This window comes from Elgaria multicarinata, chromosome 6 (assembly GCF_023053635.1).
Source record: "Elgaria multicarinata webbii isolate HBS135686 ecotype San Diego chromosome 6, rElgMul1.1.pri, whole genome shotgun sequence".
Taxonomy (NCBI): Eukaryota; Metazoa; Chordata; class Lepidosauria; order Squamata; family Anguidae; genus Elgaria; species Elgaria multicarinata.
Genome location: NC_086176.1, coordinates 85,230,863 through 85,248,035, shown reverse-complemented (window position 1 = coordinate 85,248,035; position 17,173 = coordinate 85,230,863). Strand labels below are relative to the sequence as shown.

General features: G+C 44.5%; 1 protein-coding gene across 1 annotated transcript; it reads left to right on the top strand.

Annotated features, from left to right (window-relative positions):
• Nucleotides 1-3,559: 3,559 nt before the first annotated feature.
• On the top strand, nt 3,560-13,582 carry OTP (orthopedia homeobox). Its single transcript, XM_063128649.1, has 3 exons — nt 3,560-3,640; nt 4,405-4,814; nt 13,052-13,582. The coding sequence occupies exons 1-3, from the start codon at nt 3,604-3,606 to the stop codon at nt 13,580-13,582; spliced, it is 978 nt and encodes a 325-aa protein (XP_062984719.1). The 5' UTR covers nt 3,560-3,603.
• Nucleotides 13,583-17,173: the final 3,591 nt, after the last annotated feature.

The window sequence follows — 17,173 nt, the reverse complement described above, 5'->3', positions numbered from 1 at the left end:
AGGCACTCTTGTACAAAATTCAATCTCTATTTTTTATGAGAAGTAAACCGTCTAAATAAATTTTATTAGGGGCAACCAATATATTTTCTGGTCGTTCCCTTTGTTCCAGTCCTACGTGTGTGTAACAATCTAAAACCTATTTATGGAAGGAAAATCGCCGGATCCGTCATAGAAAATCCTTTTACTTTGCTCTGAAGTGATTTTCTGAAGAACACCCTTGTCATGGTGGAGATTTGGGGGCCCATCGTGCTAAGCCGTGCCTTGTTAGGAACTTCACTTTGGCTGATCAGGTGGGAAATACCTTCCATTATCCGAGGCATGGGCCTGACTGGCACTTTTCTGGCTTGGGGAGGGGTGGAGGTAGAGGGGGTGGGCGGTGGGGAGCAAAAAGAGGGAGGAGGGCGACGGGAGGGGCTTTGTAAATACATCTCTGGCTCAGCCCAGGTGGAATCAAATTCGCCCCCAATACACATGGATCGCAGAGCCGGCGGAGACGACGGTGTGTGTGTTTTACATAGAGAAAAATCAAGAATATTTTCGCTCTGACAACCCTCGGGCCCGAGTTCTCGTTCTCTTTCTCTCTCCCCCCCCCCCCGTCCAATTTCCCTTTCCCCCTTTCTTTTCTCTCTCTCCTCCTTCCTTTCCCCCGCCCTACGCCCCCCCCCCGGCCAGCCCATGGCGCTTTGAAGTCTCGGAAGGAATGATTTAGTTTGTTTATCCTGCTATAAAAATCAAGAGCAATAGAAAAGTCATAAAAGGGAGCGCGCCATCCATCACGCCGCAGCCTTGTTTTGCAGCGGCTGCTAAGCGAGATGGATCAGCCGCGGGCTTTAGCCCCTTGTTAGCGCGATGATGGGGCTGCCCATTAACTATTACGCCTTTTATTTATCGACTTGCAGCGCGCGAGCCGAGCCCTAATCTGGTTGGAGGGGGTCGGGAGGAAGCGGCAGGGGGCGGGCAAAGCCCCTACGGGACACTCCCCAAGACGAGGAGAGTCGCCACCCTGGGAAGTTTGGCGAGGCCGCTCCAAGTTGGAACGCGCGTGTGTTGGGGCGGCGGTGGGGGTGAGGGACGCGCCTGGAATCTGGTGGGAGGGGTGCTCGCAAGAAGGCGCGTCCTCCTGGGGCTCCGGAGAGGCGCTGCCCAAAGGGGCGCGCGTGGGCTGGTTCGGGAGCGAGCCCCGCGGAACTGCAGGGGACTTGCTGCTCACGGTGCCCACGTGTACGTCACGGCCGGCAGGCAGACCAAGGGGATGCCAGCCAGCCCCTTCCATCACCACTCCCTTTGCAGGCTCCCTGCCGCCTTGGCTCCAGCGCCCCATGCAAAGTGGGCATCGCTGGGCGCGCTTCCGTTTTTCCGAATGGGATTGGGCTGGGCAAAATCCACGAGCTGCCCTGGAAAGCGGCCTCCGCCTCCTGCTGCCCAGCCGCCGGCTCTCCGGCCAGGGGAGGTCCGAGTTGGGCTCCGTGCCGCCCCCGTCCCAAACCGGGCCGAGATGCCCGCAGCCCTTTGCGCGACTCCGGCCTTGGCTGGCACAATGGTGGGAAAGCCCAGGCGCTCACCTGCCTCCCCACACCTCTCGCTGGGCCGCCTCCTTTGTCCTCCCCCTTTACGTGCCCGTCCGAACCTCGCCGCCCCCCCCCCCCGCCAAGAGGGAAACTCTCGGGCACCTGCTGCCAAACTGCTAGGGTTTGGGGGGAGTCGACTGGGTGGCCAGCAGCAACCCAAAGTCACTAGTCCTGTATTACGTTGCATCGAGTCCCCCAGGTGGATCCTCGCTTTCAGTGTGTGTGTGTATGTGTGTGTAAGCTTTATTTGCACTAAATGAATAATCTTAATTGCATCACTTTCGAATTAAAAATCAATGTTAATCAAGCTGGAAGTAGGAAATATCAGTTTTCATTGTGCCTGGCCTAGATGGCGTTTCCCCCTCTCTCTTTTTGAGAATGGGGGAGGGGGAGAGAGAGAGAGAGAGAGAGAGAGAGAGAGAGAGAATGAATTAAATAACTTTAAAAGGCCATTCTGTTCTGCTACAAATACAATTGAAACGGATTGTTTAGGAGCGGATCAGAAACGGTACAGAATTTTGCACTTAATTTCCTCCGTTATCATTTACAATAAGAACCTCTCGCCTTGACAGCCAAGTCTAAACAGTAGTAAATTAGTACAAATTTATACTGATTTTACTCTAATAATCGTAATAAAAGCTTATAGATTTGGCACTAATTACATAAATGCCTAATGATCTTGAAAATTACTCTGGTTAGAAATATATTACTAATCTAAACTTTGTTGTTGGCTGCCTTTGAAAAATCAGAACATTAGAAATGGTTCGCTTCCCTTGTGCAAAGCACTTGAAATTGTTGGGATAGTTTAACATATTCAAGAGGAAAATAATGTTTTGTTCTGTTCTATTTTTTTTTAAAAAAAGCATTTAACTTTATTTACTGCCTTAAATTGGGTTTGGAAGCAAGCGGAGCTCAGAAACTTTCTCACATGCCCAGGTGAAGACCCGGAGGTCTTTCTTGCGCTGCTGCTGCCGCCGCCGCCGCCTGCTTAAGGCAAACCAACAGTTGGAACGACTTCTGTTTTATACACATATTTAATTCTGTGGATTGAGATCCTTGGAGGAGGGGGGAGAGCTGCTGCTAGAACCAAGATTAGTGTATAAATTTCATTAGGGCCAGGCTCCGCTTTGTTGTTTGCTGCTTTTCCAGACGTCCCACACAGCAACGGAAATCAAGTTTATACACCGGATTAGAGACCCTTAAATAAAGCCATCCAACACAATTTACCCCCAGGACAAATACAGGACACCCCTCTGTACAACTGGGCAGAGTCAGCGTCTCCCCCTCCCCCCACCCCGTTTCCCTTCTCCCCATGCAAAACAACAACAGGAACAGGGAAAGTGTTTTGTTTTTGTTTGCGAAGAGAAAGGGGGACAGGAGCCCCTTTACACACAGATGCAACCTGCCAGCCATTCACACACACACACACACACCCCATATTCCCTTTTTTATTGGGTTGGCTTTGTCAGTCATTTTCAAGTAATTTGATCAGGAGGTCACTTTTGTTAGTGGGGGTGGGGGGAGGAAAAAGGAGGCGGAGGGAAGCGGAGTTGGGTGGGGAGAGGAGAGGTCGTCTCTAATGCAATCAATCGGCTTAGGGAGAACCGAATTGCAAACGGGGGTTTAAAAGCCCAGCCTGCGCGGCGCTCGGTTGCTGCTGCTGCTGCTGCTGCTGCTGCCGCCGCCGCCGCCGCCGGCGCTGGTGCTGGTGCTGAGGCTGCGGGCGGGTGGAGCGGGGACTGTTTAGGTGCTGACATTTGCAGGCTGCCCTCCTGATTGGTCCCTTCGCTGAGCTGCTCACGGGTTCACTGAAGTGTTAAGCACCTCCCCGTCTCTCTAAAGGACATTATAATGCAAGAGACCCCCTTTTTAACCACACACCGAATTTTCTTTCATTTAGGCGATCTATATATAAATATATATCTATACGCTTTCGCGAGCTAGATCCATTTTAACTTTTTTTTCTCCCCAAAAAAACCAACAACCAACCGCTAAAATTTGGGGGGGAACAGCTTTCGCCCTGGAGCGGTGCGCGATGCTATCTCACGCCGACCTCCTGGACGCCCGGCTCGGTGAGTGTCCCCCCTAAGCCTCTACCCCCCTCTCTCTCTCCCTCTCTCTCTCTCCTTCTCGCCCCCAGCAGCATCTGGAGCCAAGGAAGAAGCGAAGGGCAGGAAATTGACAATTTGTGCCTGATTTCACCTTAATGCGGTCTAAATGGGCTAATTTCTTTAAAAGTAATTGTAGTGTATTAAAGTTTAATTTGATTTAACATCGTCTCTTAAAAAAAATCTATGGAATATGTAGATACAAAAGCAGAACTGGGGGCCCGTTTGGTCTGGGGTTTTGCCCCCCTCTTCCTCCTCCTCCTAGTCTTTCTCTTCCTCCTTTTTAAAAAATTATTTAACCAATTTTTCTTTTAAAACAATGGCATGCATGTCTGTCTGTCTATCTATCTATCTATCTATCTATCTATCTATCTATCTATCTAAGGAATAAATAAATTCAGGCATGACTGGTGGGCTTGGATAGCCGGGCGTCGCGGAGTCTTCCCGCGGCAAGGGAGCCCCTCTGCCCCCTTGGGCGGGCGGGGGCGGCTGGGGGGCCCTTCCAGGGCGGGCGCGCTATTTAAGCGGGATGGCGCTCAAGTCCGTGGGAAAGTTGGCCGGTGGCTTTCTCGCTCCGCCGCAGCCCGGGGATGGGCAGCCCGGCAGCGTGTCCGGCGCTGCCGGGGCCGGGAGGGGAGAAGGGCGGCTCTCCGGCCCGGCCCGGCCGGGCGCCCCCACGACACGCCACCCCTGCTGAAGCGCGCTGGGCCGCTGCTTTGCCTCCGCAGGAATGAAGGACGCCGCCGAGTTGCTGGGCCACCGGGAGGCGGTCAAGTGCCGCCTGGGCGTCGGAGGCGCGGAGCCCGGAGGCCACCCGGGCGACCTGGCCCCCAACTCCGACGCGGTGGAAGGGGCCACGCTGCTGCCGGGAGAGGACATCACCGCGGTGGGCTCGACGCCGAGCGCGCTGGCCGTAAGCGCCAAAGACCCCGACAAACAGCAGGGCCAGCCCGGCGCGCAGAACCCGAGCCAGGGCGGCCAGCAGCAGGGCCAGCAGAAGCAGAAGCGGCACCGGACGCGCTTCACGCCCGCCCAGCTCAACGAGCTCGAGCGCAGCTTCGCCAAGACCCACTACCCGGACATCTTCATGCGCGAGGAGCTGGCCCTGCGCATCGGCCTCACCGAGTCCCGGGTCCAGGTATGGCGAGGAGCGAGGAGCCGCCTCGCCCCACGGCTCGCCGCCGCCCCGCCGGGTTGTCCGCCCCCCTCGACACCCCGCCAACCATCCAGCCCCCTAGCAACTAACCAACCAACCAACCAACCAACCCAACCCACCTGCCCGCTCGCCCTACCTACCTGCTTTCAGCCTGATCCATTTTTTTCCTCCCACCCAGCCAGCCAGGGCCCTGTCAGGCCACGGTGGGTCTCCCCACTCCGAAGACCCGAGGAGAGAGTAATTGACCCGCGGCGTGGCCTAAAACGACTGCCAAAGTAATACCAATAACTGATTAATCAGGATCATTAAGCTTCTTAGACTAGGGACAAAATACGATTTTCAACCCAACAGCAAAGAAAAGAAAAAACAAAAACGCGCAGGCCTTCGATTTTGCTGTTGCGGTTTTCGTTTTGTTTTAAGGTTGTGTAAAAAGTGAGAAAGGTTTTTTATTTCTTTAACCTAGAGGCGTGAATAAAAAAGGACCGCCAAGAACAAATGCGTTCAATGTCAAGAAGTGAAGCTTTTCCATTTAAAAAAAATAAAAATAAAGAAGAAAACTCCCACCCCCTACCCGTCTCCGGCCCCATAGCAGGATTGAACCATACAGGCGCCTCTTGACCAAACTTAGCACATATATATATATATATATATATATATATATATATATATATGTATGTATGTATGTATGTATGTATGTATGTATGTATAATAGCAGCTTGGGAATTTAGCTACTGTACGTTCAATGAACACCACCACGCTCGGAGATCGATTCCTAATGCAACAGACCGGCACTCCGATCCCAAACACCTTACTTGATCTCACTACCATTGATTTCAGCGGCATCTGCCTGCACAAAAGGCTTTTGGGAAAGGAGTGTAAGAAATATCTTAAAACCCCAAGACAGACCAAAACATTTAATTCTAATTGAATTATAGTCGAATGTTTAGGAGTCTGCGAAAATAGAGATTCCAGGTTACTAATGAACATGTCAAATGCATTTTAGAAAAGATAATATAATTTTAGTATATTAATTATATTAAATCCCATATAATTTGGTCGGTAATATTCAGTTTCATTTGTCTATCCATTAAGAAAACAAATCGTGTTACTTTTGTGTTCCTACTTCTCCAACAATTACTCACTCGGATTTCAATCCGGGATTAGTTAACGTGGCTGTGCGCTGTCCTTAGTCCTGACGTTTTCATTTCCTTGGTTCTTTCAGTTTGGATTATTCTACTTGAAAACATTCACCTCTAAAGAGAAGGGAACAGCGATTCAAAAAAAATGTAAACAGGAACTAAATTTCCTTGGATGTCTTTGGTATATATATAAAAATCATATAGTTTAATTAAATCCTGCTGGCAATCGTTTTAGTCTGATATTATAAGCAGGTTTATGCGGAACTTCATTACATGGAAATCTACCAGCTTTACTTCCAGACAAATGTATGGTACAATGTCTGATTTTGTAAGGTCCATTCTAGTCTAATTGATTTAGCCAGGAACTGGAGAATGTCAAGCAGATAAATCCAGTGGAATTTTAGAAATGGCACTTTTAAATCCCTAGGAGAATTTTTTGCGCCTGTCCCCAATGGATCCTCTACTATCATATGCCTACTTATAAAAGTGCTTTACATTTTCTGTTATGGTTAGTATATAGTTTAATATGACTACTCCAAAAGATTGTTAGGCATGACCAAACAAAACCAAAGTAATTTAAAACAATATAATAAAACCAAAAGCCACAATTTTATAAACAGACATCTTTAGGTCTTCTCTGCAACAGAGAACACACACACACACACACACACACACACACACACACACACACACGCAAGTAATTCGATTTATTCAGCCTGTGCACAACTATAATTAATTTAAATTAAAACCAAAAAGAGGTTTCAAATAAAATATATCTGGACAACTGAACGGAAGAGAAAAAGAAAACGAGGTCTAGTAAACTCCACTGGGTTTCTCCAAAGGTTAATGAAAGCAATTTCATTATCAGGAATGTGATGAACAAAGCAAAATGTCTAATAAGGATTGGAAATAGTGATTGTTCACCTGTTCCACCCCACCCTCTCCAATGATGGAAACGCATAGGAAGTAAATAATAATCACGGCTTTAAAATCACGGAGAATAATTTTAGGCGAATGGGACTTTATTTTGGTCTCATTAATACAGCTTAGTTATTATTTCTGATTTACAATAAATAATGCAGAACAACATACCCACTTTACTAAAAGCATGCATTACAAATGTTTAAAATCTTACCCCTTTGCCACTTCTCAACGTCTTCAACTCTGAGTTTTAAATGTGCAGTTATTAACCCATTTTCAGTGATTTTGATTATTGCCTTTCCTTCCAGGAAAGCGGGGGCTGGATTGCTACCTGAGGACATTGATATTCTAATCCTAACCATATTTGCCCCACTGATTTCAAGCCGCTTACAAGTAAGCGGCTTGAAATCCCATTCACATCAATAGGGTTTACCTCCAAGTTAAATATAACCGGGGAAAGTATCTTAATGACCTCAGCATAATCCTACACCCTACTAATGGCTTCAGGCGGCTGAATAGAAACAGTTTAATCGAGTGGCAATTTAAATATTCTTTACAATAATGTTCTGCAGTTTAAAAAGTAATCAAATCAACATAACCTTCTTAATTAACACTTCAGAATGATTAACATTGTGTAAGCTCGTGCAAAAATAAATTATGGGAAATGTATTTACTTCCCAGTTCATTGTATTCTTGCTACTTGACCAAATGGAAATGAAAGAGTAATGGATGGGTTTATGGTCTGGTTTACACAATCTTTCCAGCGTGTAGGGGGCTCCATACTGTTCCGGGAAATGCTCCACACGCTCGCCTTTAGAGCAGTCCTGTATGTACCGTAATATGCAGGAATAAATTATCTCTTTTCCATTTTCCTATCTGCATTTTAAAAAGCTACTCCTGCTTGTCAATGAGAAGGCCTATTTCACTTCTAAGCTACCACTCTGCTCCCCACCCCCTTCCCTGCCACCGCCTCTTTCTAGACCGGGTGTAATAAAACCATTCTTTTTATAGCATGCCATTATTAGAAACCAATTTCAGAATTATTTATAACCCGGGATGGCTTATTAAGCAGCAATGCGAGAATCATGCAAATGACAGCGATCCAATGCAATATAATAAGCATAATCATTAGTCTCCCGCGCTGATTAATTAACTTTCAATATTTTATTTACATAAAAAGCAAATCAGTGAAATAACTTCTGCACAGCAAGGCATGCCTTTCAATATTTTACACCAACCTAAAAATAATGTGCTGGGACTCCATTGACCGTGTCCCCCCGCGCTGGCCGTGTCAGCTGCCACATCTTAATAGGGGACAAGCTGAGAGTATTTTCTAGTTTTCTAATGGAATGAGAAATTGCATTTTCTTCCTCTCCCAGCAACTATTAAAGCGTAATGAATTCGGCCTAGAGTTCACGGCTGGCTGATCGAAATGAACCTGAGATCTGAGCTTTAATGCAGCTCCCCAGATTTCCTACCAAATCTTCGCATTAATCATTCGCTGGATTCCAATGAGATCTTCATAAAGCTTTGGAAGAGAGGAAAAAAAGAGAGAACGCAATGTCTTCTCCCCTCTTTCTCCCCCATTTATAGCTAGGGAATTAAACGGGCTATATATTTTCAAATACATTTACAGTATGTCTATATTACTGTAACAGCAGGTATCATGAAAGGAGAGTTTGAAATTGCAAACTCCATTAGACCCTTAGTGTTGTATTAATAATGTTGGGCAATGTGGAAGCAGAGGGAGTCTGTGGGTATTGTGATCACACTCCGAAGTTGCCCAAATGCCTGTGGCTAATATATTTCCAGTGCCGAGTTGTCATGTGTGCCTTTTCAAAGCCTCCCTCAGGTTCTCTCTCCCTTTTAATCTGTCATGCACCGGTTTCCAACTGGATACGTTCACATTTTCAAAAGCATATGCGCCGTCGCTCTGAAGTGAGGCGATGAAGACCTGATGGAGATTCTTTTACAACCCCAGTAAACCATGACACATAAAAAGATTTTGTGGCCGCCATTTAACTATTAACCCTAAAACATAATTGAACAAGACTCTCTCGCTCTCCGCCCCCCCCACATCTTTTTTTTCTTTTTCCTTTTGATTATTATTTCTATATTATTTAGGTCCTTAACAGCTGTTCCTTCTCGCTAATGGCCAAGCACATTTCACTGTCTAAATAGAAGGGATTGAAAGAATGTGGGTGTAGGAGAAGAACCACTCAAATCAGTGCTAGCTTTGCTTAGAATTAGATGTCTCTAAAAGTGGAGTAGAATCAAGAGCATAGAACAGCTCGAATCTGGATAGGGTGGATGAAATTTATCTGGGGTGGAAACCCTTCCCGAGATAAAGTCATGTACTTTCAAGATAATTATGTTGTTTCTAACACACACTCTTCTTAAAAGATTCATATGGAACAATTAGTGGGGAAAACCAATCTGGATTTGTTATGAAAACTCCCTGTTCCATTTCCTCAGTATGCTTATTTGAAGAGTCTGGTGGCTTATGGACATTTTCTAACAGGTGGGATGACCCAGATTTGACTGCGGACAGCACAATCCAAACACAGAGCTATTATCCTTCTTATACTGCAGAAGTTCCTGCCCTTTTGTGGTGACAGTCGCGTGACTGGTGCACAAAACCAGAGCAGGGTGAGACAATGGGAAGGGATAAAGGGTAGAGCTAGAAGACATTTTTTTAAAGGGCAGATGTAGTAGGTGAAAGGAAAAACTAGGGAGCCACCCAGCTAAAGACCCTAAACAGACACAGTATAAGATTTGATAAACAAGGGCAATACACTTATTAGGATTTGATAATATTTATATTTGTTATATTTAAACTAGCTTTATACATGTGACGGATACATTTATGGAATTAACTGGATCAGAGTAACACAAGCAAAAGACAGATTGTCTTCCGATAGTCTTGCAGTGTGATCTGAAGTATGTGTATTCCGAAGCCCCAACGAGTTCAATAGTGGTTGTTTAGGAATTCATTTTAAGGCTAGCGTCTGAGTAAGGCTCATTTACACAATGGGGGCTTACTTAAACTTGCTTAGGATCCCAGTGCCCATTTGTTTGCTTTTATATCCAGCAAAAATGTCTTGCTTGCTTCATTTCCATACCATACTTAAATAACGACAGTTAGGAGAGGCCAGCATGAGATTTTTTTAAAAAAAAAATTGCTTTCATTCAACAGCTCAATGGAAAATAGAAAGTGGCTGGCAGAAAAGAGTTTAATAGCAGCTGAAACTGATGAAAGCTTGGTTGATTAACTAATGAATACCTAAAACAAAATGCTCCAGGATTATTGCAACACTGCCTCATTTGAGGTAACGATTGAATACAAGATCACATTTCTTTAATAAGGCACTTGCATTTCACCCCAACTTCACAAATATATATACTTTTAAAAAGGAGCTCATTATCAGCTTTTAAATGTAAATCCGTAAAATACTTATTCACTCAGCTCCATTTCACTGAAAGGTGTTTTTTTAACCCAAGGAAAATTTAAATTGTAGGATACCTGGTTAGTATAAATAAGTTTAGATCTTTCATTTTCAGTGTAGAAGATTCATCCCAGAGCCGGGAAAAGTAGGGCCTTATACAAGACAAATTAATGTGTGTCCCTAATTCAGGACTTTGTCAGTCTTTATAAAACAGTGTCTAGAAAACTGGAGATGGGGATAACTATTGAGCAGTTACTGCACAGATCCTACTTTCTTCCAAACCAACCTCAGTATTAATTTATATAATGGTATATAGTTTCTACCTACCTAAATGATCAAAGCAGCTAGAGTTGGATGGACTCTCATGGTTACATAGTGTTACTGTAAATCTTCAAGTAGTCAGCAATTAATCTGGTTTAGTGGCTTTGTTTTCATTTACATTATTTTAATTCTGAGTCGGGGAGTTATTTGGGTCTTATTCATGTATAATGTAAATATCTCTTGGGTGTTCAAGGCAGAAAACATCTGAAAACATGAATCCCTTTCAACAACAGAGTACACATGTAAATGTAAATGCAGGGAAATATGGGATCCAGATTTAACCTGAATCAACTGCACTGATAGAAATGGAATTCCCTACCCTCTCTTTCCCACAGCACCCCCTCCAGTCCCCTGAAAATGTTACATAGAACCAGGAGACCCTGGTGATTGGGGTGAGTTGTGGTGTGTGTAGGGATCCCCCAAAATCAGGTGGAGAGGCCTTCCATGAGCAGAGCCCTTTCTTTTGCATAAGGTCCCTTTCTCTCACACATCCTGGATCCAATCCATGGTATATTTCAATGAATTCAATCCGTGGTACTTCACTATATATCAGGTAATCAAAGTACAACTGATTGTAAAGCACTGATATATATGCATAGATAATTGTATATGGTACCCATATACACCTATATGCAATATAGATTCACATTCACTGGGCAGATGCACATTACTAATAACACACATTTTACCCCCTTGCTGGGCAGTATGTGTCTGAACCCTTTGGCTAGATGCTTGCATTCAGAAACAGTAGTTGCACATATGATTCTGAACCTTGGGATTAAGAGCCATTTCTGTTGTGCCAAACACATACACAGCACAGATGGAATATGGATGCAAATTTTAGATGGGCATGCATCTTTCAGTCTGCTTTTTGATGTGGATGAGAATGCAAATCTGGACGATGAAAAGCTATAAGCTATGTGTAACTAGTCCCACATAACTATTTCTGTGTGTACATACTTACACATATATTTAATATTAGGAATCTACCAGTAATTCTTCTATATACAAGAGTTATTGCAAGAGGACAAGGGATGCAGTCTATATTCTGATTTATATATTCACTGTCCACTGAAGTATATGGATCTAATGCAAATTACATAGGGGATATATACCATTGAGACAGAAATGCAATACGAAACACACAGACATAATGTAGTAACATTAAAATAGCACGCCTAACACGAGTCTCTTGCTCGTCTTATTTTATAAACTGTGAGTATAGCCTAGTGTATCTATGTGCCTACTTTTATTGTATTTCTTGGTCATGCTTCATATCCCATTAGCTGATCACTTAGCAGTGTTATAGCTCCAGTGAATTCAAGTGGTCAGCAAAGAGCTTTCTTACAATCTCAGCCAAAAACTAGTTTGACCTAAATTCTTACAAGTTGGTTTATATGCAATAGCCCACATGGCTTGTGGATTCAGCTATTAATGAAAGACTTGCTCAAATGAAAGCAATGGAGCTATTGTAGTGCTTCAAGAAAGAAAGAAATGTATACTTGAAGATAATCACAATGACACCCCATCCTAAAGATATTTACTTTGAAGCAAGTGCCAATGATTTTGATGAAAATCACAAGTAAGAGTGCTTAGGATGGGGTGTTGTAACACCATGAAACAAAATTGCACTCACATTGACTTAACCTAAGTTCTGCACAACTGGCTTAAGCATTAGACTGTAACCTCCAGAGAATAGAGATAGCATCAGTCTTTTCTTTTTTGTATTTATGCCTCACGTAGCACAGCCTCCTGAACCTCCTAATGATCATGGTTCTTAAGCAAATAAATAAAAAGTGAAACAATAATAAAAAGAGAATAGCTATTGCAAAATTATAATAGTAAAAGTAATAGATTATTGCATGAAATACACACTAGCAATCCAATTAGAACTTTTATATTTCCTACCAATTGTTTTATTTAATGTTTTAAAACTAAGCGTTGTAAATGTGGAATGTAAGTTTATTTTGTTCTGTTCCTCAGGCCAGGGCCTCAAGAGTGGACTGACATCCCTTCTTTTAACAAAGATTCTTCATTCTTCTACCGAAATTCCAATGGAAATTAGAATAGCCTTCTTTCACTAGGTTCCCTTTTGCTAATTTAGTATTAGTGCCTTATTCGACTGTTGTGAGGGTGAGAGAGATAAGGCTGTGGGAGAGACTCAGCAGCAGCACGAAAAGTACACATATATTTTAAAACGAAAGCACAGAGAGTTCCATCTGACAACTCCATTTCCTCAGAGATGTCGGTCCTCGTGGGGAGGGCTCGATATGTGGCGCCTTTTTGGTTTTGCTTCGTGACATCATCGTCCTCCGTCAGCACTAACCCGACTTTCCCTTCTCTTTTTTCTTCCCCCTTTCCCTTGGGTCCTTTCCTCGGCGGCGACGGGCAGGTCTGGTTCCAGAATCGGCGGGCCAAGTGGAAGAAGCGCAAGAAGACGACCAACGTGTTTCGCGCCCCGGGCACGCTTCTGCCCACGCCGGGTCTGCCCCAATTCCCTTCCGCCGCTGCGGCCGCTGCCGCAGCCATGGGCGACAGCCTGTGCTCCTTCCACGCCAACGACACGCGCTGGGCCGCGGCCGCCATGCCAGGGGTGTCGCAGCTGCCCCTGCCGCCGGCGCTGGGCAGGCAGCAGGCCATGGCGCAGTCGCTGTCGCAGTGCAGCCTGGCGGCGGGGCCTCCGCCCAACTCCATGGGCTTGTCTAACAGCCTGGCGGGCTCCAACGGCGGCGGCCTGCAGTCGCACCTCTACCAACCCGCTTTCCCCGGCATGGTGCCCGCCTCCCTGCCCGGCCCCAGCAACGTGACGGGCTCGCCGCAGCTCTGCAGCTCCCCGGACAGCAGCGACGTGTGGCGGGGAACCAGCATCGCCTCCCTCCGCCGAAAGGCGCTAGAGCACACAGTCTCCATGAGCTTCACCTAATGGCGTCTCCCTCCCGCCTTCCCAGCCAGCCAGCCAGCCAGCCAGCAGCCTGCCCCAGCCGCGCCTCCCGCTTTCCCGCCCTTTTCTTCACCTCAGCCTTGCCCCCTCCCTCCCTCCCTCTTCGGATCGCATTGTTCCCGCCATTTTATTTTTATTTATTTATTTTACTTAAAAGAGGAGGGGAAACAAAAGGAAACACTTACCAGGGAGTCGACTCAGGATCTGAAACCAGTGGACTGGTTTGTGGGCAGAGAAAAATACAAGCGAGCAAGAGCGCACACGCATACAAACAACCACACACAATCCCAGACAAGGAACCCCAATCAAGCCTGCTGTGCTCTAAGGGCGGAGACACAGCCAACGTGTGTCTTAATTAAGATTTGAGAAATACCTAACCTGACAAAGGACTCAATGGACCTCATTTAATTTCTCCCGAAGTTCCACCCCCGCTTCACTACAAACCCAAATTCACCCGAGTGATCTAGCCGCCGTCTGTTGGGCTTTTATTGGGTGGAAGCACAAGAACCCATTATATATAGTCTCTCTATATATTATAGATATATATATGTACACAAATAAAGATCCAAGTTTGTCGCAGGGGTTTTGATAGAAGGTTTTCTTAACGGGCAAGCTTGGCCTTTGGGTGGTTCTGAGGCAAGAATAGTGGGCATGATGTGTGAAGCGTCGATGGGGAAATGGAACCCATTTTGATAAAGCATTTTTAAGCGATGGGGGAAAATTAAAACGATTTTTTAAAACCTCCCCCCTTCCCAGCACTTCCTTTTTTTCGCGAGCGCTTTGATTTCTAGAACGACTCAATTGCAAATTTTGTCGATCTTTTTCTTTGTTTCGGTTGTGGTTGTCCCTACAGCATCTCCGGCTGCCCTCGCCCACTCTGAGCAGCGGGCAGATTAGATGCCTGGCGCACGTGGACTTGAGACATCTCCAACCTGGCAAAGACTTTGTACAGATAAAACAATCAGCTATTTTTTTCTCCCTTTCTGCATGTGCTGGTCCAATCCCAGAGAACAGAAGCTATTTCGAAGAATGAACAAACTGTGAAATAGGATGTTTTGTGTAGATAAAGCATTCTTGTTACATACTGGTCGATTTGTGATATGTTAAAAAAAAAAAAAGGACTCTTACTGTCTGTGCTTATTTATTATGGAATTTTGGGTTTCTTAATAAATGTTTGAGGCTACTATAAACCATATGATTTGACTTTTCCCGACAAGTTTATATCAAGTTAATGTAAATGGATAAATAAAATCATTTTCAATATGTGGTAATGCGAATGATGGTGTGGCTTGAGATAAGAGGTGTTTTAAAAGAGAGACGAAATTCCCTTCTTTTAAATTTAGAATCGTGGGTGGGGGAGCGGGTTGTAATACATTTGGAAATAGTTCGCTTGCTTGAACTTTGCAGTGAAGCATTTCATTTATGACAGTTTGAATACTTCATATGAATAAACTTTTTAATCTCTCTGGGTAAATGACCTTAATGGAAATAGCAGCATCAACCAGAAGCAACTGAAGTTACAATAGGTGTGTGTGTGAGAGAGTGGAAGGAACGTTACCGTGAAGGTGGCAAAATATCCCAGAGTCCTTTGTGCTGGTGAAACGTTTGACAATATTTTCCCTCTTTTGCTGAGAACAAAAATGTATTTGGTTAGTTTCAGATAAGACCGATTCGCTTCACAGAGGATCATAGAACGGCTTATTGCAAGAAAAGTCTGCAGATTTCTCCCAATAAAAATACTGCTACCTCTATATATTCTTGCCGATTACGATGGCTATAAACTCCAAAAAGAAAAGGAAAAAAAAAAAGGGGGGGGAATCACATAGAAGAAGCAACAATTTCTAACTATATGAAGCCAAAGACAATTGCTAATAAAAATCTGCGGGGTGAGTTTTGGTTAAAATAGAGCCCGGGTGTTTTCTTTCATCTAGGCTAAAGGTTGTAGGGAGGGTGAAATGAAATTGACATGTATTTGGAGAAAACAGAAGGTGCATTTTGCAATAGATCTTTTCGCTGGCTCTGAAATGAGCCGCTGTTATTGCTGCTGTGACTCACTACGCTGATCTCACGGCAGAGAAAACATTCGCTTCACTTCCCTGTGCCCTTTGCAAACTTGGGCTCGGGGAAAGGCCAGGAGAGGTTGCCAAGCACCAGACAGAAAAGGATTCTCCCCCTTTTAATGCGAGTCACTCAGATCGTTTTTGTGTGGACATCAATTACACATCTCTTAATTACACACCTGAGGGTGCCCAAGTCCAGAGCCTTTCACAGAAGGGCCCTTGCTTACTCCCAAGTTAATATTAGAGATGCTTCTTTAATTTAAAACAGGTATAAAAAGGGAGGCAATGATTAAAGGTCCAGAATGAGAATGAAATCACTTTGGTGACCTGGAGAAGGAGCACTTTGGATAACTTTGTCACCCCAAATGCTATTTCAATGAAGCTCTCATTTAAAAGTGGTCGCTCTCCAGGGTTACATAAGGGCTGCAAGAAGGGTGTCTTTTTTAATGCTAATTTTGAGATGTAGCATACATCCAGGAGGTAAACAGAATTAGGCATCCTTTAGGGTCTACACTGATAATGTTCAAACATATGCAGCCATTTTGAAAATAAATTCTAAAAGTGCCCCCTGCTTCAAGCAAAGAATTTTAATCTTTATTGCTGATGATGCTCTAGGCTAGGGTTCCACTGGCCTAGGAAATGACTACACTTGAAATGTTTATTAGGCCCAAACATCTTTGCCCAGTCAGGGAGCTAAACTCTTACACATGCTACATCACACCCATTTTGGTCTTGGCAGTACATCTAGAGGCACATTTTGGTTCTCTATTGAGTTTTGCATTCGAAGTTCTGCAGGGACCCTTCGACTTATACACATGGCCTCTTTTGTGTTTCCTATAATCCTAGTTACTACTAAGGATCTCTGATGGCATCTAAATAATGGCATCTATTTGATTCTTAACCCTGAACATCATAGCAGTTTCACAGTTTACAATGGAGAACCCTATTTTAGTACTCCCCAGTTCAGTATCATTGTACATAGATGCCATTCTTTCAGCCTGCCCTTTGTCTTTTAATTGATATCATAGTATCCTTATTAGGTGCTTCATGCCTTTATCGCTAACATATCTTTGAACTGCCTTATAATGTATTTTTTCAAATAAAAGACCATTTCCTTCCTCCCCAGATCTGGTCTGTTTAATGTTGCTGAGAGCATCAAAGGTCATATTTCCGAGCATTTTCCTCCTATTTTGCCATTTTGATTAAAAAATAATAATAAAAGAACACAGATCCTGGGTTGGGGGGTATGTTGTGATGGCAGGTTTAGTTGTTGGAGAACTGGCTACATGTTGTGGCTAAAAGTGTGAGCTGGGAAATCCCAGCTTAAACTCTAACCTCAGTCATGAATACAGCAGAACTGGATGAGCTGTTCTTTCAAACTTTGGGCCTCTTCACACATTAGCAGAGGCAAACCTGGATCCATTCAACAGAGAGCTGCAAGTAAGCAGGTGTCTCTGAGTAGCATGTTTATATGAGACATGTTTGCAAATGCATGTATCACATTACACATTAA

What these genes read in the sequence shown, in the direction of transcription:
- OTP (XM_063128649.1), top strand. Translation starts at nt 3,604, where the DNA reads ATGCTATCTCACGCCGACCTCCTGGACGCCCGGCTCG. An exon ending in CCTCCTGGACGCCCGGCTCG is followed by an intron (nt 3,641 to 4,404) that starts GTGAGTGTCCCC and finishes TTGCCTCCGCAG; the next exon opens with GAATGAAGGACGCCGCCGAG. An exon ending in TCACCGAGTCCCGGGTCCAG is followed by an intron (nt 4,815 to 13,051) that starts GTATGGCGAGGA and finishes GGCGACGGGCAG; the next exon opens with GTCTGGTTCCAGAATCGGCG.